Raw genomic sequence first — 23635 nt, forward strand, 5'->3', positions numbered from 1 at the left:
GAAGGGCCAGGGTCCGGGGAGCAACTCTTTAGCATTTCTGTGGTCTGGGCTGGTTTCTCAACCTGTGAGGCTAAGCCATCTGAACACATCCTATGTCACAGGGTAGTTACATGGATTAAGTCAGGTAAGGCCAAGGAAAAGACAGTCCAGTGCCCAGCATGGAAGAATTCAGGAATAGCCATTCTCAGTGGTAAGTCAGGCCTGCAGGTTGCCCTTCCTTCTCTTGAAAAGGGCTTGATGCTCAAGATCTGGAAATGTTCTCATGAATGTTACCACCCAAACTCCCAGATCTGGGTTCCCAATCCCTGCCCCCAGAATACATGAACAAATAAAAAATGGGGGCCCACCTCATCCTTCTGACAACAGCCCAGAGCCAGCCCAAGGTGGACAGGCACCATGCCCCTCCGTGGTGCCCACTGTGAGCACATAGTAAGAGTTGTTAAGTGGCAGGCATTTGGTTCATCCCTGTGTGTAGTGCAGAAAGCATCTGTGTAGTGTTGCTGGATCTGCCTCAGGGTCTTCTGGACCCTCTTCCCAAGGCATCTGCCATCACTTCGTGTGGGGAACCCAACTGCTGCATGAAAGCTCCCTGAAGGGACTGAGACCTCTCTGCTTCTTCTGAGATGGGGCTGTGGGCCCTAAATCCTATTAGGTTTGGGTTCCTCCCCAGGGGTCATTGAAAGGTGTCACTTGACCCCCAAAACCTGGACTCTAGGGGAGCTTGCCCAGACCAATCCCTTCAATGCCCATTGGGGAAACTGGCCGAGAGCCTGGGAGGGACTTGACCTGTGCGCCTAATACCATCTTTCCAGTCCTGGTTTCCTTTCATGGTATTGCAGGGGTCCTCAAGGGTGCCAACTGGTGCTGGTCCCCATGCCCTTGCAAGCTGGATATGCCCATGCCGGAGGGCTGACTTTTCCTGGATCAGAGCCCTGCGAGGGTGGCAGCATTCAGGTGCCAGGTTTCTCAGGGCATGGCATGGGTTCAGACTCACGGGCCCTCTGCTTCTCCCCCTACTCAGGAGGGCCACGGAGGAAGCAATGATGCCCACGGTAGGCTGTGTGCTTTGTGCTTGCAGTGCCACTGTCCTCTGTGTGCCCACAGGTCCCTGGCCCTGGGCCAGCAGTACACGTCCCTGGGTTCTCAGCCTCTGCTCTGCGGCTCCATCCCAGGCCTGGTCCCCAAGCAACTGCGCTTCTGTCGCAATTACATCGAAATCATGCCCAGTGTGGCTGAGGGTGTGAAGCTGGGCATCCAAGAGTGCCAGCACCAGTTCCGGGGCCGCCGCTGGAACTGCACCACCATAGACGACAGCCTGGCCATCTTCGGGCCCGTCCTTGACAAAGGTACTGCCTCTGGGTGGGGTAGGAGGTAGGTGGGGGTAGGTTGGGGGAGACCATCAGGGTGAAGTGACTCTTCCATCTCAGGGTGCCTCAACTCTGAGCCCAGGGTCCCTAGGGGAGGGTGATAAAGCTGGTCATGACCCAGGGCCTCTACAGAAAATGGGTCAGGTCCTTCTCTAGACTGCCCCAGCCTGTCACCATGGCTGCTACGCCTTCCCAGGTGCTGCTGGGGGCTGGGCAGCCTTGAGATGCTCTAGGATGCAGAGATCCATGCAGGCTAGGAAGCTGCAGCCATCCTTCCCACTCAGCTTGCACCGCAGGGACCTCAGGCTTTGATGTGGACATTTGTGACATTCCCCCAATGCTGTGTTAAGTGTTATGCAAATATAATTTTGGGGTGGTGTGGGGGCCTTGCCACCCCTACATCCCTCCCATATAGAAAATTCTGGAGCTTGGTGCTGGTGGCACCACATTGCTCCCAAGTGCTTCCCTGAGAACTTTCTTTCCTCTTGTACCCATGCCCCTGAAAACTGGACGTGCCCAAGGGCCGTGGCGGGGCTAGAGGGAGAGCTGGCCTCTGGGTAACTCCCCAGCCAGCTTGCCACCTGGGTGCACGTCAAATGAAGGGGGTCACCCAACTTCACTTCAAACATGAAGGCGCCTGGCCAAAGGGAGGAGGGGGCAACTGCTCCCTAGAAGGGGACTGTGGGGCTGCAGATGGGCAGCTCTCGGAGAAACTGCAGCGTCCGGGACTTGAAGGACCCCAGCTGGCCTCTGGGGGGCCGCCACTCCTTTCCCACAGCAACTTGAACCCGCCCTCCACCAACGAGGCTTTGCCCCTCAAACCTGAGAGCCTGGCCCTCCCTCCTTTTAGAAGAGCTGCATTTACAGCCAAAAAGAAAAGAGATGTGAAAGCCAGGGGGTCTTGGGGGGCGGGTATTGGCAGGGAAGGTGTCGGGGGAAGCTGACGCCCCGCCTCCCCCGCTTTAGAGTGCAGTCCCCCTTAACCTGCGCCTCAAGTCCGACCTACAGTCTATTGTCAAGGGACCGAAGGGCAATTAGCGAATCAATGGATGATGATTCTGTTTACGCTTCTGTTACCAAAGCTAATTATTCCTTGTTTACATAAAAGGTTTGGCCTCTAATTGGGGCCAAGTGGCGGCGGTTTGCATTTCAAACCTGATCGTGCTGGTGTGTCAGTCTCACCGCCTTCCGGGGCCCCACCTCGGGCCAGGTAGCGCTTAATCAAACAGCCTGGCGTCTAGACGCGCTCCCTAAAAGCGAGACTCACCTTCTGACTGCTCTTCCCCGCTCGGGACATTAGCCAGTGAAAATCGGGTCTTTGAGCTTATTACCCATTCACGCCTGCGTTTCACGGTTTAAATCACCATTGTAGGATCCAGAACACGCCTTCATCCCTAAATTGCAAGAGGGCGGTTTTGTGTTGGGGGAGGGGTAATAAGTCAGCGACTGGGAATTTGATGAAAGCTAAGAAGTCCCCTGGAAGAAGGTCCCCGCGCGCACACGCGCCCGGCTGTGCAGAGCAGGGCCGACCCCGACCCCGCTGGGTGGGCCACCCGGGGTTGATCTCTGCCACCCCCTTGGAACCAGGGTGGCAGGGAGTCGGTCGTCACGGGGGCGCGCATCTTCCGCAGGGCCCGGGGCGGACGCCCCAGGGTGGGGCTTTCCCAGAGTGGGGACCTGGGGCGGGGAGTGGGGCGCAGCGGTCGCCGGCCGGAAGGCTGAGGTCTCAACGGCGGGGCTCAGACGGGCGGCGCGGGCAGCCCGGGAGCGCTCTCCCCGGGCGGGGCGAAGGCGGGCGCCCGGAGGGCTTTAGGCGGCTTGAAAAGGGCCTGAGCGTCGCCCCCCACCGCGCGGCCCAGCCCCGCGCCCGCTGCGGCCGCCGAGCCATTCACACGCCCTCTGGCCATTCGGCGCGGCGCGGCGCGGGGGCGGGGGGCGCCGCTTCAATGGGGATTTCGTGGGCCGGCGCCGGGGTTGGGGGCGCGGCCCGGCCGCGGGAGTCGCCCGTTGCTACGCGGTGGCGGCCGGCCCGGCAGCCGGGGCCCGGCGGCCGCATTATGCGGGTAATGCGGTGTGACACCGCGCGAACAAAGGCGGATTGAGTGGCCCAGCGGGCCCCGCCGGACGGGGACTGCACAGCGGGGCTGTCAGCGCCGCTCCCAGGCTAATCCCCGCCCCGCCCCCGCCGCCCCCGCGTCCTCGGGGCTGGGAACCCAGCGCGGCCCGGAGCCTGGGCGCCGCCACCACTGCGAGAAGCCGCGAGTCCGGCCGGAAGCGAGGCCCTCGCCCTTGGCGCCCCTCGCCCCGGGGCGCTGACGGGTGGGAGGGGGCTGGAATTGGGGCGTTGGGAGCATCGGGTTCGGAACCAGGGCGCAGCGCCACAGGTCTTGGCCGTCGCCTGTCCGCAGTTGGCCTTTGCACCGCGGGCACCACCGCGCTGGCGGGCCCGCCCACGCTGCCCTCCCCTGTGCTCCGGGCAAGAGTACTGGCCCTTCCTCTGCAGGTGGCCTACGAGAGCGCTGAGACCTCTAAAGATGCAGCAGTGGCTACCAGGGGATGCTAGGCTCCTTTGTCTGCCGAGCTGCCATCTTCCGCAGCACGAAGGATGGGAGCCCTGGCTTCTAGGCCAGCCCCGAGTCTTGCAACCTGAGTGGCCTTGGACACATCCCTGTTCTGGGTCCTTCACCAGTGAGGAGACGTTGTTGGATTGCCCGCCTTGCAGGCCTTTGCTTCTCTAATCGTTAGTCTGTATCTGTAGAATGGGTCTATAAGACTCACTGCCTCTTGGGCTTAAAAGGGTTAACTAGGATATAGCACCTGGAGGGCAGTCTGGTGCCTACTGAGCACCCAAAGGCGGTTATTATAATGAAGTTGGGGGAACACCCCTGACCCTGGAGGCAGAATCAGGGGAACTGTCTGCCCTTTGTCCCCCTCCTCCCAGGAGAGACTTGGCCTTCTAAGCCCCCAACCATGGCCTTGTCTGCGCGGAGAAAGAGAAGGAAGAGGGAGACTGAGACACCAGCCCTTGCCCTCCTGGCCAGGAACTCTGGTGGCAGAGGGAAGTTGTTCCCGTTCTGTGAAGAGGGTAACAGGATCAGAAAAGGAGAGGGTCCGCCCAAGGCATCCCAGCCCAGAATGCATGGACTTGGGTAGGTTTAGGCTGTAGGTTCCCAGGCCCTTCTCCCACAGACCTCAGGCCCTCAGGACTGCAGGGTCTCAGCCTGTGCTGGGGTCTCTGGAGTTTGAAAAGGTGGAGGGCAGTGGGGTCTGGGGCTAGGACAGAGAGCAGGGCCACCTAATCTCTTTTTAAGAGACTGTTCTGCCAGGTGTTAAGGCCCTGGTTTAATCAGTTAGTGGCCCTGGCCTCAGTTTGCTCATCTGTAAAGTGGGGACACCCACCAGGGGCTGGGCCAGCCAAAGAGGGTCTGAAGGGTTCCTCGCTTCTTTCCTCTTCCCTCCTGGCGGGCGAGCTCTCCTTCTGACCAGGGAGGTCGAGGCTGGGTGGCCAAGTCCTGGCCTGAGCAGTGCTTCCCACTCGCTCCTGCAGCCACCCGCGAATCGGCCTTCGTGCACGCCATCGCCTCGGCAGGAGTGGCCTTTGCGGTCACCCGGTCCTGCGCGGAGGGCACCTCCACCATCTGCGGCTGCGACTCCCATCATAAGGGGCCACCCGGCGAGGGCTGGAAGTGGGGCGGCTGCAGTGAGGACGCCGACTTCGGGGTGCTAGTGTCCCGGGAGTTTGCGGACGCCCGTGAGAACAGGCCAGACGCACGCTCGGCCATGAACAAGCACAACAACGAGGCGGGCCGCACGGTGAGCCGCAGCTGCCCTTGTCGCGACCCTTTCTGGGACCCCCTCCTGACCCTGCCTCAACCCTTTCCCGTGGCCCTTGTGCGTCCAGGGCTCTCTGTTACTGCTTTCCCCTTGGCCAGGCTTGGCCCCCACCCATACCCCATGGTCACCCCTTCTGCTCACCCTCCTTTATCCTTGGACTATCCCGGGCCTTGTCCGTGGGGACTGCGGTGGCCCCGAGGAGCAGGTACTGGCAGCCCATCCTGTGTGTTCGGGCTGCCTGTGTAGGGCCGTGGGCCGGCTTTGAACTCAGCTTCCATCCCTCCCTATGGCTATTTGCTTAGGACGAGACACTCAAGTCCCCAGCCTCAGTTTCCCCATCTGTTAAATGTGGAAAACAATCCTTATTGGTTACGACTTTGAGAAATGGATGATTTCTGCTGGTAATTAGGGTGTGAAGGGGAGGGAAACAATAGTCACATTCTGTGGGCTTGTGTCTCCATCCTCAGTCGGTTCTCACCCTAACACGGGGTAGGAGCAGAGAAGGCTCCAGGGAAGGGGTCGGGCCAGCAGAGCAGGAGGCTTTAGGCGTGCTCCCAGGTGGGGTCCATCTGGGGGCCAGCTGCTACTCCTCTTTCCCAGACCATCCTGGACCACATGCACCTCAAGTGCAAGTGCCACGGGCTGTCGGGCAGCTGCGAGGTGAAGACATGCTGGTGGGCCCAGCCCGACTTCCGCGCCATCGGTGACTTCCTCAAGGACAAGTACGACAGCGCCTCGGAGATGGTGGTGGAGAAGCACCGGGAGTCCCGTGGCTGGGTGGAGACGCTCCGTGCCAAGTATGCGCTCTTCAAGCCGCCCACCGAGAGGGACCTGGTCTACTATGAGAACTCCCCCAACTTTTGCGAGCCCAACCCCGAGACGGGCTCCTTTGGCACCAGGGACCGGACTTGCAATGTCACCTCCCACGGCATCGACGGCTGTGACTTGCTGTGCTGCGGCCGCGGCCACAACACGAGGACGGAGAAGCGGAAGGAGAAGTGCCACTGCATCTTCCACTGGTGCTGCTACGTGAGCTGCCAGGAGTGCGTCCGCATCTATGACGTGCACACCTGCAAGTAGGGAGCCAGGTAGGGTGGCGGCGCGGGGAGGCGGGGGCCTTGCACGGGACCTGGGTGCGTCCATCTGCTCTCCCTGATGGCCCTGCTCGAGTTCTCAGCTACCCAGAACATGAGTGCCCGAGAGGCTGCAAGCAGTTGATTAAGCTTCTTATCCACCTTAGTCAGGTATGAGCCAGGTTAGTTTTGCACAGCCACTGGCTCTCATAATTTTTTTTTTTTAAGAGAGTGATACCAACTTTTTTTTTTTTAAACAAATGAAACTGGTAGTCTCTTTATTTGTTTATTTATTTACTTATTTATTTATTTTTAGAGAGAGGGGAAAGGAGAAAGAGAGGGAGAGAAACATCACTGTGTGGTTGCCTCTCATGAGCCCCCAACTGGGGACCTGACGTGCAACCTAGTCATGTGCCCTGACTGGGAATTGAACCAGTGACACTTGGTTCACAGGCCGACGCTTAATCCACTGAGCCACACCAGCCAGGGCTGCTCTTGTAATATTGAGCATCTGTGGAGACAGAGGAGGGACACTGGGGCTGGCAGCTGGGAGACCAGACTTTGGTGCCCACTTTGCCCCTGACTTCCTGTTTCTTCACTTCTCTGCGTCTCAGTTTTCTTACTGTAAAATGAGGAGGTTAAACTACTTGAAACAGGAGGCCGGAAAGTCTCTTCTACAAACCCTGGGGCGGAGTCCTTTTTCACCCACCTTGAACTCAAGAGGGCAAGTTTTTGCACAAGCATAAATCCTACCAACCTCAAGGAGGTGGGTGGGGGGAAGCTGTGTCTAAGCCCGTATCCTGGCAGATCTGAAGCTTGGGTGGAGTGGGGTGCACTCTCACTGAGTTTATGGATGGTGATGGGGAGGAGGAAGGAGTCAAGTTCAGAGTGACGGTGGTGAGTAATCAAGGGATCAAAGGCTGGTGGATTAGGTTGCCAAGCTTCCCAGAGGTGGCCTAGCGTGGGAGACAGTGTGCCTGGCCCTCAGATCCATAGGTCCCCAGGATAGGTCACGCTTAATGAAGGGTGATCCTAGAGTCTTGGAGGTGGAAGGTTTTCAGGCCCATGTGCCCTTTCTCCCTTTTCTCTGCCCTGAGGAGGAGTCTAATGTACAGAGACATGAACCCTGGTCCAACATCCACCACTTGCCAGCTGTGGGATGGGACCCAGACAAGATGGTCTTCACACACCTGTCTCCTTGTGTGTCATCCTCCCTGGAGGGGCTGTGAGGAACAAAGACCACTGGGAACAGTGGTTGGTTCATGGCAAAGGGCTTGCCTGCCTGGGTTATCGCTGGCTGGGGCTGTGTCAGGGAGAGCACCCATTGGGCCATGCAGCTCCACACAAGGCGCTTCAGAGCTGGGGTGCATGCTTGTGCTGGGGGAGGAACCCGACACCATGGGGAGAGCTCTGGTCAAGGGTGCATCTGGGAAGCCCCTCTGTGTAGCTCGAGTGAGGGGCAGAATCTAGAAAGGCAGTTCCCACCCCACTACTTACAATCCGTGCAGAGGTGGTGATCGTGGGAGCCTCGCAGGTTTATGAGGCTCAAGTGAGCTAAGAGATGCAACTGCTTGTCTGAATATAGTACTAACAGAAAGTGTGACAAATGCTGTCAGGGAGCTGTGACATGAGGGGGTCATCATGCAACAAGGTGGAGTTATCACTTGGGCAGGTTCCCTTACCACCTCCCAGAATGACAGAAGGTCAGCAAATGAGAACTCACAGGCTCATGGTGGCCTGTCGAGGTGGAAGGAATGTTTGAAAGCGCCGTGGACACCCTCTTCTGATGTCCACTATGGCCAGAGGCAACAGTGCCCACACTATCCGCAAGGACATAGTTCCAGCCATTCTGAGGGGACCGTGGCAGAACCAGAGGTTAGAGCACTTGCCCTGGACAGAGGGCCCTCTGTCCAGCCCGCTCATCCATTGCGTAGATAGGGAGAAGGAGCCCAGGTCTCTGCCTCCAGAAAAAGCCCCATGTGTGGGTCCTGCAGAGGTCACAGCAGTATATAGCCCCAGGCCCTGCCGGGGGCTCTAGGTGTCACAGATTCAGGCCCCTGGTGGGCAGTTGAGAAACCATGTGCCAAGCGAGGAAGGAGGTGCTGGGTTGGCCTGAGAGCCCCGTACTGATCCTGATCCTAAGAGGAATCCGTGCTCTCCGTCAGCCCTGTCTTCCCATTCAGAAATAGAACAGTGGTTTTCCAGTCTTATGCAGAGCGCTGGACGGGGTTTACGCCGCCACATCCAGGTGGATCATGGCCCCCAGGCCCCTCCTGTATGGATACTCTGGAGCCTTCGCTCTGGGACACGTGGAGAATTTGCTCCAATGTGGTGCCCTTTTGCTGCTTTGCCTTTCTGAGCTCAGGCTTCCTCATCTGTGAACTGAGGACAAGAACTATGTCCCTTACAGTGTTGTTGTGTGGACTAGAGGCTGCGCCACCAAGAGCCCTGGGTCCATAAGCTCCCAAGGAGGCAGCAGAGATTTACGGGCGAGGCTGACCTCCAGAAGCAGCTTCCTGTAGGCCTGCTGCTTGGTCTGGAGCCGTAGGCTGGGACCCCTTACCCACGCTGACACTGCAGGCGACACGGGAACTCTTGAAATAGGTTGGCAGGGATGGGGTGGGACGGAGCCTATAGCTTTTCTCCTAGGTGCCCTTGAAATATACAAATGAATAAAATGTACACATTGGTGCTCCCACGAGCCAGAATTATTCATAGGTTTTTAATTAAATACCTTCTCCTGTTTGGACAGCTCATTATGAAACTATTTGGTTCATGATACAAAAACACAGTGCCCGAGAATGAATAAAATGTACACATGGTGCTCCCATGAGCAGGAATTATTCATAGTTTTTTAGTTAAATAGACTCTCCTGTTTGGACAGCTCATTAAGAAACTATCTGGTGTGATAAAAAAACCACAGTGCCCAGGAGTCTGCTCTGAGTTGGCAGCTGGGCCCTACACCTGCCTGGTCTCTATACAGATTCCACCTGCTCTGGGGCTTCCTGTCCCTCAAGCTCCCAGCTGGGAGGTAAGAGAGGTAAAACTTGGATGCCAGTCTAGGGATGCTAAAGCCCTACTGGTCCTGTGGACCACACTTCCTTCCTCAGTGGTGGACCCCAGCGGTAGGAGGGAGCAGGGAAAAGCCACTCGGGGTCCCCGATACCTCCAAGTCCAAGAAAAATGTTGAGATCTCCTGTCAGCAGCCTGTGATCTTTGCACCTTTATGGGTGGCCTCCGTGGGAAAGCAAAGATGTTTCTAATTCTTCCTCTTTATTTTCCACAGGGCGCTGGGCACGGTGAAGTGTGGCTGGGCAGATTCACTGAAGTCCCATGGGGAGCAGGACCTCAGCCGGGCTCGGCCCTCAGCATCAGACAGCAAGGAATCCGGACTGTTGCCAGATGCGCGTGTGGTAAATAACCTGGACCCAGCCGCCTGCTGACCGGGAGGCCTTCCTCCCTCCCTCATCTCCCGTCTCTCACCCTACTCTGGATGGTGTGTGGTTTTTAAAGAAGGGGCTCTCTTTTTACTTCTCTGGGGTCTGATAGGAGCAGACCTGAGGCTTATCTTTGCACATGTTAAAGAAAATAAAAATGGAAAAAAAAATGTCTACTCCAACAGAACAGGCTGGGCTAATGTGAGCTCTTTGCCTGGTGATCAAGATTATCAGCGTGGGCAAGATTCTGTTTCCAAACCGCTTCTCGTGGGGATGTCCCCGGATGCCTGTGAGGTGGGAGTTATGAAGTAGGACGCCCCTGCCGTCTCCTTTCCTCTGTCTACTCCCATTCCAATGTGATCCACTTTCACGATCTGACAAAAGCCATAGGCTGAGCTAGGATAAAGAGGTAGGGAGGCCCAAGGCAATTGTTAGAGTAGGGTTTTCAGTTTTGAAGAACTGGGAGTTCTAGGTGACCCGGCAAGCTGTTTGAAGAGTGGCTGTGTGTTCTTCTCGGCCTCATTTTCTCTGTAACCCCCGTTCTGCACGAGAGGCTCTTGCGAACCACAGTCGGATCTCAAACTCTTTTTCTGCCATTCTGCAGCTTCCACCATGAATGCAGCACTTCTGTGTGCGTGTCGTGGACTTTGGAAATAGGGGTCGGGGGGAACATGCCTTCTCCAGCCCACATGGCTTCCTACAGAAAGGAGAGGTGTATTTGGAAGGGGCCACTCAATCCCTCCCAGCCCTGCTCACCTGCAGAATCTCCATCAGAACCACGCCAGATGTGCAGTTGGACTCTAGGTCACCTTAAAATAAGTTAGACAAAGGGCCAGTGAGAGGGTAGCAATCTATTCCTGAAGTTCCAGCTGCGAGCCTAGTGTTGTCGATGGGGAGGATAAAAACGACCCTTTCTTTCCCTCTCTGGTAAGGACACGTCTTCCTGCTCCCTCTTCCCTCTTTGGCCTGTGTGAGGGAGCAGAGACGCAGAGTTCTTTAACATGGATCTTCCGGCCTCACCTGTATTGCATGCTGTTAAGCATCCATCCATAGTTACTGAGGATCACGATTAAGTGTTCAAAGGGCGGCAAGCAGTCACCTGCTCCCTTGGGAGTAGCACCTCGCGGCCGAGTCCTCCTTGGTCCTCAGTGGTTCTCTGTAGCATCCTAGAGGAAGCTAGCCAGACAGGGCCCAGCGCGGATTCAACAGTACGGACCACAGCTCTGTCCCAGGAGAATCAGAAAGAGATGCAGCAGGGGTAGAGCACAGAACAGTTTTCTCTTTCCTTTCTCCCTTCTTTCTTTAGTCTAACACTGACCTAAGATACCGGGTCAAAGCAATCCTCCTGCTCGCTCACGCAGGTTTGCCAAGACAACCGTCTAGAAGCCATGCGTGCACTCTTGAGTCTGCTGGCAATGAGCCCTGCTAGATGCACGTCCCATCCACTCCACAGAGTCTGAAATGCCCCTCCTCATCTCACCGTAGACTGAAAAGTTTTAAATCATGTCAACCAGAGAATGCTTGCTTGATGTGAGAATTATTTCAGCAGAATGGATACAAATTTTCAAAGCAGTCTTTTCGTATCTATGTATTCTATATTAAAAGTGATAAAGTCATGTTTCTGGGGCGTATTCAAGTAGCTGACAAGTAATTATTTAATAACAGTACATTTGAGTGCGTTGTAATTATTCTTGCCGTAGTCAGGGAATAGCATCCAACGGAAATTTCCTACCAACCTGCTGTATCCAAAGTTTTGTAAAAAGTTGTAGAAGTTGTTGATCTTTTTGATTTTATATCCAAAAAGTCTCTTTTTATAAATATTATTTATTATACAATGTATATACCTTTGAGTTAACTAAGATTATATATTATATAAATATATATATATTTGGAGAAAATATATTTCATCATGCAGTTTTTTTCTGTTAAGTCATTAAAGAGAAGGTAAACAAACTTAAAATGGATACATTGTACAATGTGTGGAGTTTCCGGATTAATGCTCAGGAGGTCAAGAATATCAAGATCTGACTGTGGTAGCTTCAATTTTCACTCTTAAATTAGTGGCCCAAATTAAGTTCATTTCCTCTTCTCTAAGCAAGGTCATGTGAGACATCACGGACAGTTGGTCCGATGTACTCTAGGACTCTCTTACAGGCTTACTTTGTTCTAAAACAACTTCTAACAAAGAATTTCCAGTTTTAAAAATAAGCAAGTTGGGCAGTAATTCATTTCATAGACTCCAGCACTTCCGATGCACAAATGAACATCACAGACACTAAAAGATGTAGATCAAGGCCAGCAGACCCCAGTGTGGGCCACTGACTTAATCTCTTCCTCCCCATGCTTCCAACTCCATGCATTGGGAACACAGGATTTGCTCTACCGAAAAGGAAACTCGACTGGCAGTGGGCCTCCCCTGCTAGTTCTGCTCGAGGGCTAAGCTACAGAAGGGGTCGGCTGGTCAGGAAGAAGAAACAGTGCACCCTGAGCTCTGGGTTGTCTGGGACAAGTGTCATTTAAAGTTTTAGACTGGTCTGAGCAGAAAGGACCCACCAGTGCACATGCTCTAGAAAAAGGCGTTCTCTCCTCGGCTGGCAGTTTCAAAGGGACTCACATGAAGCTCACAAGCAATGCCTTCCCAGCAATGAGATGCTCTAACTTGGTTTTATGGCAATAGACATAAAATGTCTTTGGACCTACCCATGAAATGTCATTTTCAGTCTATTTGGCACAGTAAAAATATTTTTCTTTCTTTCTCCTGATTTACTTTTATTAGGAACAGATCTTATGATCTCATTTCACAGAAAAATGAAGTAAGTGGTCTGCCTTGTGCAGTGGAGGTGGGCTGCCAGTGCCCCATTCAAACCTCTAACCTCAGATTAGGAGAGGCTAGTAGAATTTCATGAACTTTGCCTGTGGCATGTCTTTATTTAGTCCCTGAAAAGCTTAAACCAGGAAAATGGTTCTTCCACTGGGCAGGAATCAGACATGGAGAGTGCACAGCTCGCCTCCACGTCCTTCCTACAGTGCTGCTTCTCTTTGTATTTTATGTGAAGCTAATACTCGTCTACCCAGCATTCTGGGTACTTTTTTTAACCTATAAGATTGTCAAGTATTTAAATAGTCCCTGCTCATACTCACCAAGGCCATTTGTAATCCTCTCTATGAGTAATCATATTCTATGATTAAAGGAATACAGTTTATAGCAGTGCTTGAACATTTAGCTTCTCCATAAGCATAAATACTAATAAACATATAAAAACATGAGGAAGTTTAAAAGAAAGCTCCAAAAGGAAAAGAAAAGACTATAATAATAAGATATCTTTCAAAGCATATTAGTTTAGGAAGAGAAGGGAGAGGAGGGTGTGTGATAGTTCAAGGGTGAGGGGAGGAGGCACAAATAAAGGCAAAGACAGGGTTGGGAAAAAGCAGAGAAGAGCAAGGCCAAGGGTGATGGAGGCGAGATGGCCCTAGGTGTCTCCAGGGATGGTAGCCAATGGCCAGCGGGGCATCCACGCCAGCCTTGGGTCCGTGGACATGTACATGCACGGCTGACACGCACATACACACGTGAAGTCCCTTTAGCAAGATGATGGCCACCACGCTGTCACCGTTTCTCCTAGCTTAACAGAACTTTCTAGGAGGCAAAAAATTACCCATTAAACTCCTAAAGTAGTGAGACAAAGACAACCATGTGGCGACTGACTGTATTCTGGGAAATTTTCAAACATAAGTCCTTGCAAATTCTGTGTTTACTACTTGGGAATGTGCCCATCACAGCGCTGTCTGCGCATCTTAATGCTATGGTGTGTACACACACACACACACACACACACACACACACACACACCACTTGCTAGCTGAGGAGAAACTTTATAGATCATTTTGCAATAACTTCTGAAATTTACATGCATTTTGAACCTTTGTACACACTCTTCCCCATCACTTCTTTGAAAAGGCTTATGGATCAAGGTGCCGGGCAAGGAAAATGAACTGTTGCTCTGTGTTTGGGCTGGGTTGGCTGTTTATAGCTGACTCAGTGCTTCCACAAGTCTGTTTACTAGGGTCTGATTATTATACACACTTGAATCTACTCCATGACTTGCTGCTGAAACTTCAAGGGGGACTGTTCACTGTGATTTTTAGGATATGAAAAAACAGCCTTAAAGCAGAACATAGTTCAGATTTTAACCACCATTATACAGTTTTCTGTGTTACATTTTAAAACGTGTTTCAGTTAAGATGTACAAATTTAGAAAGGATAAAGTTAAAGCCTCTTTTTTTGAGGCTTCAATAATATCTTCTGATGAAAACAGCCTGTTAGCCCTGGTCAAGCAGCTCAGTTAGTGAGAGCATCATCCTGATACGCCAAGGTTGTGGGTTTGATCCCCACTCAGGGCACATACAAGAACCAACCAATGAATGCATAAATTAAGTGAAACAACAAATCAATGTTTCTCTCTCAAATCAATAAATTAGAAAAAAATCATTTTAATAAAAAAGAGCCTGTTCACAGGACATCCATAGATGAAGAGACGCGAGGCAGCAGCTGGCTGGAGTCCCCTAGCTTTATCAGCAGGGCCAGGCTGCAATCTCACACGTGCTCTGCCCAGCACCCAGCACTGACTTCGGAGAGAACTCAAGAGAGCCCCAAGACTCCACCTTTTCAAGGCTACGCAGGGACCAGGGACTAGGGGGGCCTCAGGGTCCTCTCCCAGGAGGGTGTGGGCAGCTCCTGGGGAGCTGCCCCTGCCAGCTGAGAAGCTCTGCAGTTGGCCTCTTCCCACAGACCCTTGCTGACTTTCTGGGCCGCCTTTACTTCTAACGCCAGCCGGCCATGAGGATCAGGCTAAGAGATCTGATAGCACAGAAACACGCAAAAAAGGATGAAGAATACCAAAACAAACCAGGGGGAGAAATCTCACTGACAGTGCCTGAGTCCCTTGCTTTGTACATTTCATAGGAAGAAGTGATTCTACCTGAGAAACAATTTTCTTTTCTGGTTTAACCCAATAATGGCTTTGGTACACAGCTTTTTAATAAGGTGAAATAAGTAAAATAAGTATAAAGATTCTTGTGCATTACCTTTAAAAAAATGTTACTGATCTGTTTTTCTTTTTAAGTAACTATACTTAAAAATTTAAAATCAGGGATTTTTTAAATAAAAATCATCCATCTCCTATGACAGTTATAAATACAACCAGAGGGCCTTTTCTGAGCCCCTCTTCCTCATTCATACATTCGCATAAGTTATATATATATTGCTTTGTATAAAATATTGGTCTACAGAATGTTTTCAAGTACATATACTCTTTATTGCATTCCTTCATTTGCATTAAACAATATAATATTTCTATTTTTCAATATAGTTTTGGACAAAACACAAAGACATTAACCTCACTGAATAAGAGACATAAGTTAATACAATGTGTGCTGCTCTCATGGGAAGAGAAAAGAGGCAAGAAGACCTGAACCAGACAAGGAAATCCAGGACACTCGCCACCAGGAATCACAGAATTTCACAATACAATCCACTTTTTTGAAAAGCCACAAAATAAGCTAGCGGTGGGAAGCTGAAACACAAGTCTACCCGAGATGCAGGCAGCAAGATCTGGAGATAACCTGCCTTCTACCACAGGGTCAGATGACAGAGCTACACCCAGTGCCACTGTGGCAACAGGCTTCCCGGGCGGTGTCAAGCACATCTGGATGGCTTCCGATGACCTGTCCTCACATTTTAAGCAGCAACGGGGACAGAGTGGCATGCTCCATAGGTCTCGTCACTAAATACAATGACCTATTTAAATTCCTTCTAACTCAGTTATAAGACAAACCCTTTGGAAGAAGTGTGTAGAGGGTGATGGAAATGTATTAAATGTATCGGAATGGACGTTAAAGGACCAAGGGGACAGAGCTAGAAAGTGGCTTATTATTATTATTATTTTTAGATGCTGGATAGTACAGATAATTTAAAACGAAGGATGCAGTTTAAGTCACTAAGCTAAGGAAAAAAGAGAAGTGTTGATGCTAATAAGCCTTTAATATTATACTAAGGAACTGACCCATTTAGAGTTGGACACTAATTAGTGCTGAGAGGTTTGTTAATTACTTTATTTTAATGACTCCTTTCTTTTTAGGGCTGTATGCATTTTCCCATACCTCCCACAAGTTTTTAACAATGACTACCAGGTAGTAACGATTAGCATATCTCTCACCACAGAAGAAATTGGTTATATTAAGGGGCTGTCATAGCCAACACAGTAATGATCTGACTTTCTGTTGAGAAATATCTCCTGATTGCAACTTGGAAACATCTCTGAAAAAAACTGAGAACAGCATCTCAGAGATCTGAAGCCCTGATTCTTCAGACAAATAAACCAGCTTTCTGGAGAACTTAAACCAAATACTCAACTACCTTTAGTGTTAGCACAGGGAAGCTGTAAAATAATCCCTTTGAGCGTGTTCCTTTATTCACTGTTCCTGGCTTACCCGTCCAATCGGCCAACTGTTGTCTTGCAAAATCATTACATTTCTTGAGAGTTTTTGGGTGGTGGGGACAGTAGGGGCTTAGAATGTGTAGTGTTACAAGTACAGTATATCTCCCATACTTAAAGACCGAGGAAGAAGGAATCATCTTAGCTTGCACGCAAAGGTAAGCAGAGCATTCTAAAGCAAGTTTGTAGCTTTCACAAAATGGCAGAATATCTCGCTAAGTACAAGGAAGGGAGTTTCATTGCACTAATCATGTGGAGTGAGCACGTGTTGAAGGCGGGGAGCGTCTCACTTCGTTCGGGATCCTGAGTAAATCCAGTGAAGACCCCCAGCCTCTTTACCTTGGTCCCTTCCCGTGGTCACTGTGTGTTTGCAAACAGTCCATTTTCAAAGTCAAGAGGGCTGCTGAAAAAGAAATACCCAAAACACAAGAACACGTGAGGGTCTGCAAAAAGCCATTCATCACAAAATCACTAAGGTCTTCTTAATGGCTTCTCTAAATTTCCACTATGCATTTGTTATTAGATGAGCAGGTCACAGAAGAAAATAGTCACAGCTCCATGCATTTAAAAGCAGGTTCCAACAAATATGTACCACTGAGTTTTCCCTGCATTGTGACAAGGACATTTTGCAAAGCAGGACAGGGAGAGCAAACCAATGTCCTTGCTCAGCCTCTCAGACCTACAACACAGTGAAGAATTCTATAAATGAAAACCAAGTTGTTCAAGAAAGGTTGCGATTTTAAATTTATAAGCAGTGTAGAGCAACTCTTAGAACAGGCACTGCGATTTAGGGGTGGCAAGGCTGCTTGACAGTCTTAAGTGCTGTACATACTTACGCTCCTTCTTCTCTTAAGAGAGCCAAGAATTTCCTCACACGGTATTCCGGATCCATCTAAATAGATCAGAAGAAATAAAGACGACGGGTTAATGGTGCCTTCTAATAACTATGCACTTACACACGCCATGGGAATGCCGAGCTTCATGCTTTCGTCAGTGCTGTTTTGCTGAGTCACAGAAATGTGTTACCTTCCTTAACTGGTATTCTGATACATAGGAGAGTAGACTGCGTCATTCAAGAGAAGTGAATAGGATTTCCTAGTATGGAGAATTGCTACATTCGAGGTTCCAAATGACCCAGTGGGTCATTCCCAGGCACCTCGGCCACATGGTCCTGTGTGAGGAAGCAGCGTGACTATGAGGACTAGTGTGAGACCAGACGATGGCCGTTTATGGGGGCTCAAATGGCATCCAATTCACAGGACTCATCTAAGGCATAAAAGTGAGACCAAACTTGAAGAAAATAATCGATGTTGATTTAACAATTGAAAGCTCACAACTATCAACAACTGAATCTAAAAAATAAAAACAAAATTCAACTAAGCAAACCAGAATAGGAACAGAATCATAGGTATGGGTATCATTTGGAGGGTTATCAGCTGGGAGGGGGAAGGGGGAGAAATGGGGATATGGTGCAGGGGTTAAGAAGAATAATAGTTGGTACAAAATAGACAGGGGAAAGTTTAGAATAATATAGGAAAGGGTGAAGCCAAAGAACTTATATGCACAACCCATGGACATGAACTAAGGGGGGTGGGATTGCTGGGGGGTGGGGGACACTGGGCAGAGGGGAGCAAAAGGGAAAAAAATTGGGACTACTGTAACAACATAATCAATAAAATATACTTAAAAAAACTAAAAATAGCTTATTCATTGTCTATGATCAATAATTTAGCTTTTCTTAGCTTTGGTCTCCTCTCCACAGTTTCTTCTTTGTAATTAATGAAAAAACATTGTGTCAAAGCTAAAAAAATGAAGCGTGGGGCTCACTCCTCTGATGTGATCGCTGGATAATCGGGTCTCTGGGGATGAGACCAGTGTCGTGAGTCTAAGAAAAGATGGAGGTGTTCTGGTTAAGGTTCTAGGTTCTGGTTATTATTAGTAATTATTAACTTTCACTTTTAATTCATATTTATACTAATTGTTTATATTTTATTTTCATTGGTCCATCCACCAGAGATATGAAATTATCTAAAAAATTGTCATTAAAAACATCTTTATTTCATTAAGATGAAATTTTATTGTAAGAAACACACCTAATTTTTAAAAAATGTTCCAGGACAGGAGTCTGTTTCCCAAGAGGGAACTCCCTGCCCTCCAGGAACAGCTTTCAAACGCTCGGTGCAGCTGTGGGTAAATGTGCAACTGGATTCCCCCTCTAACCACTTTCTTTCTTTCTCTCTTTTTTTTTTTAAGATTTCTTCTATCCCAGAAAAACTTCGAAGGCAAGTTTCAAATGTATCAAAGTTAAGAGGTCAGACTACAAAGGACCAAGAAAAAAGTGTGAATAGCTAACAAAAGAAACATTTTTCTTCTTTGGGAATAGAATTACATATGAATCAATTGTCAACTTCTTTAAAAAAATGGAACTGGCTGGAGCTCAGTTGTAGTCAGTACTTGCAGGTCTTTGCCCATTAAATATATTTAATATGTGTGAGCAACGACTTACTGACTTGCCTGTAGCAATGGAATTAAAAGTCAAGAGAAAGGGAGGAAAAAAGTAATCTAGATAAATGACTTTATTCCCTCAGGTGACATCCAGTCAGAGCAGATCCTCGGCACTGTGCAAGTTTTAACAGAATTGTGTATAGTGAACAGAGAGGCAACATGACTTATATTCTGCGAAACTACATGCCTCTTCACTTAGGCTCAGTCTCTCTAAGGCAGATCTAAAGAGAATTCACTCAGCTGCACGAAATCCGTTTGACGTGAAACTCAGAGGCCTATGAAGTGTCAGTCGCTGAAGATTAGGCCCGACTGCCCCACTTTCACTTTCTATGCCACATACATAAGCGGCATTAACTTGATCACTGACCTGCAGGCATGAAAGGAAGAGGAAGGGGTAGGGATGGGGGTGGGGGCAGGGGGAACCCACATAGTTTCTTCTCTGCAATTACCGAAAAAAAATTGTGCTGAAACTAAATAAATGAAGAGTTGAGCTGACTATCTGACAGGTTTACCTTCTTCCAAGGAGAGAGCCAATGCATCTGTATCTGCACCTTCACCAAGAAAAAGCCTGTGCACAGCGATTAGTCTGTAACTTTAATTTACTGCTCAAAACGGGAAATAAATAAACTGGCTTAAAAGTTTAACTAACAGATTAAACTTCAGGTTTCTGGAAATCACAATTTTATTTTAAAATAAATATACCAGCAAAGATGAAAAAGCATTTACTCTGTGTTTCCAATTGTTAGTGGTCAAGAGCCTATTCTGGGTGTAGCTGAAGCTCCGCCCCTGCCACCCACTGCTCATGCCCACCAGTGGCAGGGCTGTGCAGTGACACACATGCTTAGAACGTAGCCTAGGACCTGGAGAGAGTCACCCAGTGGAAGTTCACTGAGCGCCCCACTCTGTGTCTGGCTGTTTCAGGGACTGTGGCTTCAACAGGAAGTGTCAGCCACGGTCCCTGAACTCAGAGAGCTTAGTGAGGATACATTTAGCATCTAACTTGATGAGCATAAGGAGACACAGATGGGCACACATGCCAGGGTGGAGTTCCAGAATGAGGAAAGGTAAGTTGCCAGTGGACAGGAGAAAGCCCCAAAGCAGTTTCATCTGTCTTTGCCCAGGATTCTGTGAGTGAACCCTACAGTAGTTTGCATGGAAGTTCTAGGAGCCGAGGCGAGGGGAAAACATACAGGGCCCAAGTCTAACCTGCACAACTCAGTCTGTCCCCTTTTGGGGGGCGGTGTGGTAGCTTCCTGACCTCGGAGGATAACATCATTGTTTACCCATCACCCGGTTGGGACCCTGGATAACTCACTGACAACCAGGGGACACGCTACCCCATCGCTAAAACGAGGAGCAGCAGAACAACTGCTCTTTGAAGTTCTTTCTAGTTCTACGATCTAGTGACCCCCAAAATTAAAACTTAAAAATATCTTTATAATCTTTTCTTCTGTTTTTGAATTTTAAGCGGGAAAGGAAAATATCAATAGATCATTGTCTGATCTCAGGCTACCAATACCAGCTTGAGTTTGGATATAATATAAGAGAATTGTAACAAATTAGAATTTCAGCAAAAGGAAATATAAAAGCTCTAGGCATAACATGAAGTTTCTATGTCTGAATCAACATGAGAAGGAAGCAACTTACCTGTAGGGACATCTCGATCAACATTAGCAGCTTCTTGATCCCTATCCAGACCTTCTTCCCTTTCACTTGCTGTGCGATTGTGGTACGTTCCTTATCCTTGAAGTTGCCCAAAAGCTACAAAAACAATAAAAATAATGAAAGTACTATGGTAGTAAGTGGATCAATAACATTAGTTAAGTCTCACATTTACCCTTAAAAGAACAATGATAAGAATTAGTTGACTGGTTCAAATTGACAGGATTCTCTCCTATTTTAAAATCTAACCTGACCTTCCTACACCCATTAGGTATAATTATGAAAGTAAAAACTGGAACCCTAAATTCTGCTTTCTTATAGGCCTCTATTATAATTTAGAGGTATATTTGCTAGGGGAAAAATAGCTCCAATCCATTATAAATATCAGTTAAAATTTTTAACATTCCTTTCTAGGAATAAATCTGTATGCGTCAAAGCAGACTAAATGTAATTCTCTTACTCAACTCTGGCACAACAGCTGCTCAAGCAGGTAACCTTCAGATTTTTATCACATAAATAATTTCTATTTTGTTGGGAGCAGCCCCAATTTTATGGGTCTTGAGGATTTTAAGACGCTTTCACCACTGTTGAACAAGTCACTAGATAAAAATTTCTAACAGATCTTATCACTGTACACACATAGTAATCAAAAGTTTAATGAAGAATTAATTTCTTTAAATTAAAGACTTTGTATCTTCAAAAATACTGAAGAAGACATTTCTTTATTATAAACTTGTTCATAAAACACTTCCTTTTACTTCTGTAGTTTTTTTGAAGTTCCAAATGGTTCTAATCATTGTTCCAATTTATTAAATAAATACAAGTAAATGGGCTGAAAGCTACTACAAATCACTGATTTTTCTATACTGATCCCACTACCCCCCCCCCCCCCCGCCCCGTTCCTGGTCCACATCACCCATGTGCATCGCTCCTGCCGGGCACAGAGTCATCATTCCTGGCAGCCTGTGTGCTGCCCACACCGAGAAGAGAAGCGGGAGGCTCGCTCTCACTGATAGTCATCTCTCCTTCCTCTAATTCCCTAGAGCACCTGAAGGTATAGCCCAGGTCCCATACTCTAGGGTAACAGAAACTAAACACCAGGTGTGATGTCTGGCACCCCTTAGCATTATTTCCAGCCTCAACTCCTTCCTTAGAAACAGTGAGCAATCCATTGACTCATCTGCACCTCAAGAGCTTCCAGGAGCTGCTCTCCCGTGGCGATGTTGGGCACGTGGACAGTGGTGCTGAAGGCGGTAAGCATTTCCATCTCCTGAAGGACATCTTTGCGGCTGGTGGTCCCAATGATAAGAAGCTTCCGACCCTGATCACAGAGAAAACGTGTTAAAATGCACAGGGTAAAGCTGATTAGAAAACGTGATAGAGTAAGCCTGAACAATACCCATTTATTTAATCGCAGGAATGTAAATGATTAGGCAATAGAGAACAAAATCAGAATTTTCCTCTTGAAATCGAAAGAGAAGAATCAACAACATGATTCAGAAAGAGCAACACTTTCTTCAGAACATGATTCAGAAAGAGGCATCAGCTCTTTCTTCTCATTCACATCTATAAAATAATGGCTTAGTAAATCAGGGAGACATACAAGCCAAGACACTTCAGTACTTGTTTGTAACTCATGTCTCACAGCCAACATGGTATATGCATAGTGGGAATCGGAAAATAAAATGAATGAAGAAAAGTCAGTATTCACCCACTTAACAAATCTCTATTATGATTTTTAGAAGGAGTAGGGTAATCATATTTTGCATGTTCTATAACACTTAACTATAAAAGGCATGGTGCTAAGTGCTTTACATAATTGTCTTATTTAATATTTTTAAATTTCATTTTTATTTTCCACCCCAACATATACCAAAAGATGTTTAAAAATGATACCAGATTTATGCTGCCATTCCTGACCTCTCTCCAGATGCAATTCTCTTAGCTTTTTTCCTGGTACTTGCTTCCTTGTCTTTAAATAACAAGGTTATACTACTATTTTAGGATTTTTGTTTTCAGCTTTATTACTTACTAACTTCCTATTATGGAAGATGGTTATTTAATACTAATTTTGCACTTACCTGCCCCCAATACATCCCTTTCTCACCCTTCTAATAGTTATTTCAGTCTTTCGTTAAATCTATATTCAGTATTTATTATGATTATATAAATGTGATTTACAGCTAAGCGATGTAGTATACTATTAATTTCTTTCATGGAAACATTTTGTTTATATGAGTTAATAACTGCCACTTTCCTCCTTTGCTTAGTTTACCAGGTGCCTATCACCGGTTCATTTCCAAATAAATACAACAAATATCCTTTCAATACATTCAAACATGTTAGGAAATTTAAGATATTTCCCTCCTGAAGTCCTCTGTTCTCAGAGCTCAATCTGAACTGACTGCTCTCCAGGCCTGTTCTACAGCCAGTTCTAGAACTTTCCTCTCTCCTCTGTTATAACCCCCATTTCTTAGCCTTCTTTTTTCTCCATTTATTCTCTTCCCATGGTACATATGCTTCAAAGGCTTCCTCAAAAATTTGCTATAATAGAAGTAAAAATTTAAACGTTTCCTTGAATGTCTGGGAATGCCTTTATTCCTCCCTTAATAGTGTACACACTATTTATACTTGATTGTTGGGCAAGGTGTGGGGACCAAAGTTAGAGATACTTTTCCCCTTGGAATTTTGAAGGCACTGCTCTACTGTCCTTTAATTTTCAGTGTTATCGGCTGGAAGATGATGCCATTCTGATTTTCTGACTCTTTGTTTCTAACTTGTTCTTTTAAAATAAAAATTTAAAAGAATCTTTTTTTTATCCCTAAGTTCTGTAATTTCCAAGTTATGTATCATGAAATAAGTCTTTTTTTACTCATTTTGCTGGCAATAGATGGGTCCTTTCTAAACTGGAAACTCCGATCATTCAGTTCTAGGAAATATCTTTGAGGTTTCCTTCCATTCATTTTCTTTCCCCTGCGCTCCCACACCCTGACCCAGAGCCTCCATTAAAATGGTTGGATACTTGTCTGTTAATTCTAATCACCTAACTTTCTTTCTTCCTTTCTTTTCTTTCCTTCCTTCCTTCCTTCATTCCTTCCTTCCTTCCTTCCTTCCTTTTGCTCTGTTTTTAATACTTTTTAGGTTAGCATCATCTTTATCTTCTAACCTTCATATTAATCTTTTTCTATATTATTTCTAAGAGCTCTTTGTTTCTTCATCTTTTTTTATTTCATCCTATTATATTTCATAGATACAACACCTAA

The 23635-nt window shown here is 48.0% G+C and overlaps 2 protein-coding genes across 4 annotated transcripts in view; one reads left to right on the forward strand and one right to left on the reverse strand.

Moving 5' to 3' along the window:
* Positions 1–11754, forward strand: part of WNT3 (Wnt family member 3) — a 46073-nt gene extending 34319 nt beyond the window's left edge. Inside the window, exons 2-5 of one of the 3 annotated variants that reach the window (XM_090292766.1) lie at positions 1105–1346; positions 4915–5180; positions 5802–6289; positions 9561–9623. In XM_090292766.1, the coding sequence (XP_090148892.1) occupies positions 1105–1346; positions 4915–5180; positions 5802–6281 (988 nt within the window). In that variant the 3' untranslated portion in view covers positions 6282–6289; positions 9561–9623. Of the gene's footprint in view, positions 1–1104; positions 1347–3219; positions 4517–4914; positions 5181–5801; positions 6290–9560 lie in introns of those variants that run through there. The other 2 variants (XM_090292765.1, XM_090292767.1) reach the window with 2 other exon arrangements.
* Positions 11755–16749: 4995 nt separating this feature from the next.
* Positions 16750–23635, reverse strand: part of NSF (N-ethylmaleimide sensitive factor, vesicle fusing ATPase) — a 131523-nt gene continuing 124637 nt past the window's right edge. The window contains exons 18-20 of the mRNA XM_090292764.1: positions 21559–21693; positions 20358–20471; positions 16750–17097 (exon numbers count right to left, since the gene is read on the reverse strand). Of these exons, the coding sequence (XP_090148890.1) occupies positions 17038–17097; positions 20358–20471; positions 21559–21693 (309 nt within the window). The 3' untranslated portion in view covers positions 16750–17037. The remainder of the gene's footprint in view (positions 17098–20357; positions 20472–21558; positions 21694–23635) is intronic.

The sequence above is a fragment of the Furipterus horrens genome, unplaced genomic scaffold (assembly GCF_987537825.1).
Source record: "Furipterus horrens unplaced genomic scaffold, mFurHor1.1.pri manual_scaffold_11, whole genome shotgun sequence".
In the NCBI taxonomy this organism is placed as follows: domain Eukaryota; kingdom Metazoa; phylum Chordata; class Mammalia; order Chiroptera; family Furipteridae; genus Furipterus; species Furipterus horrens.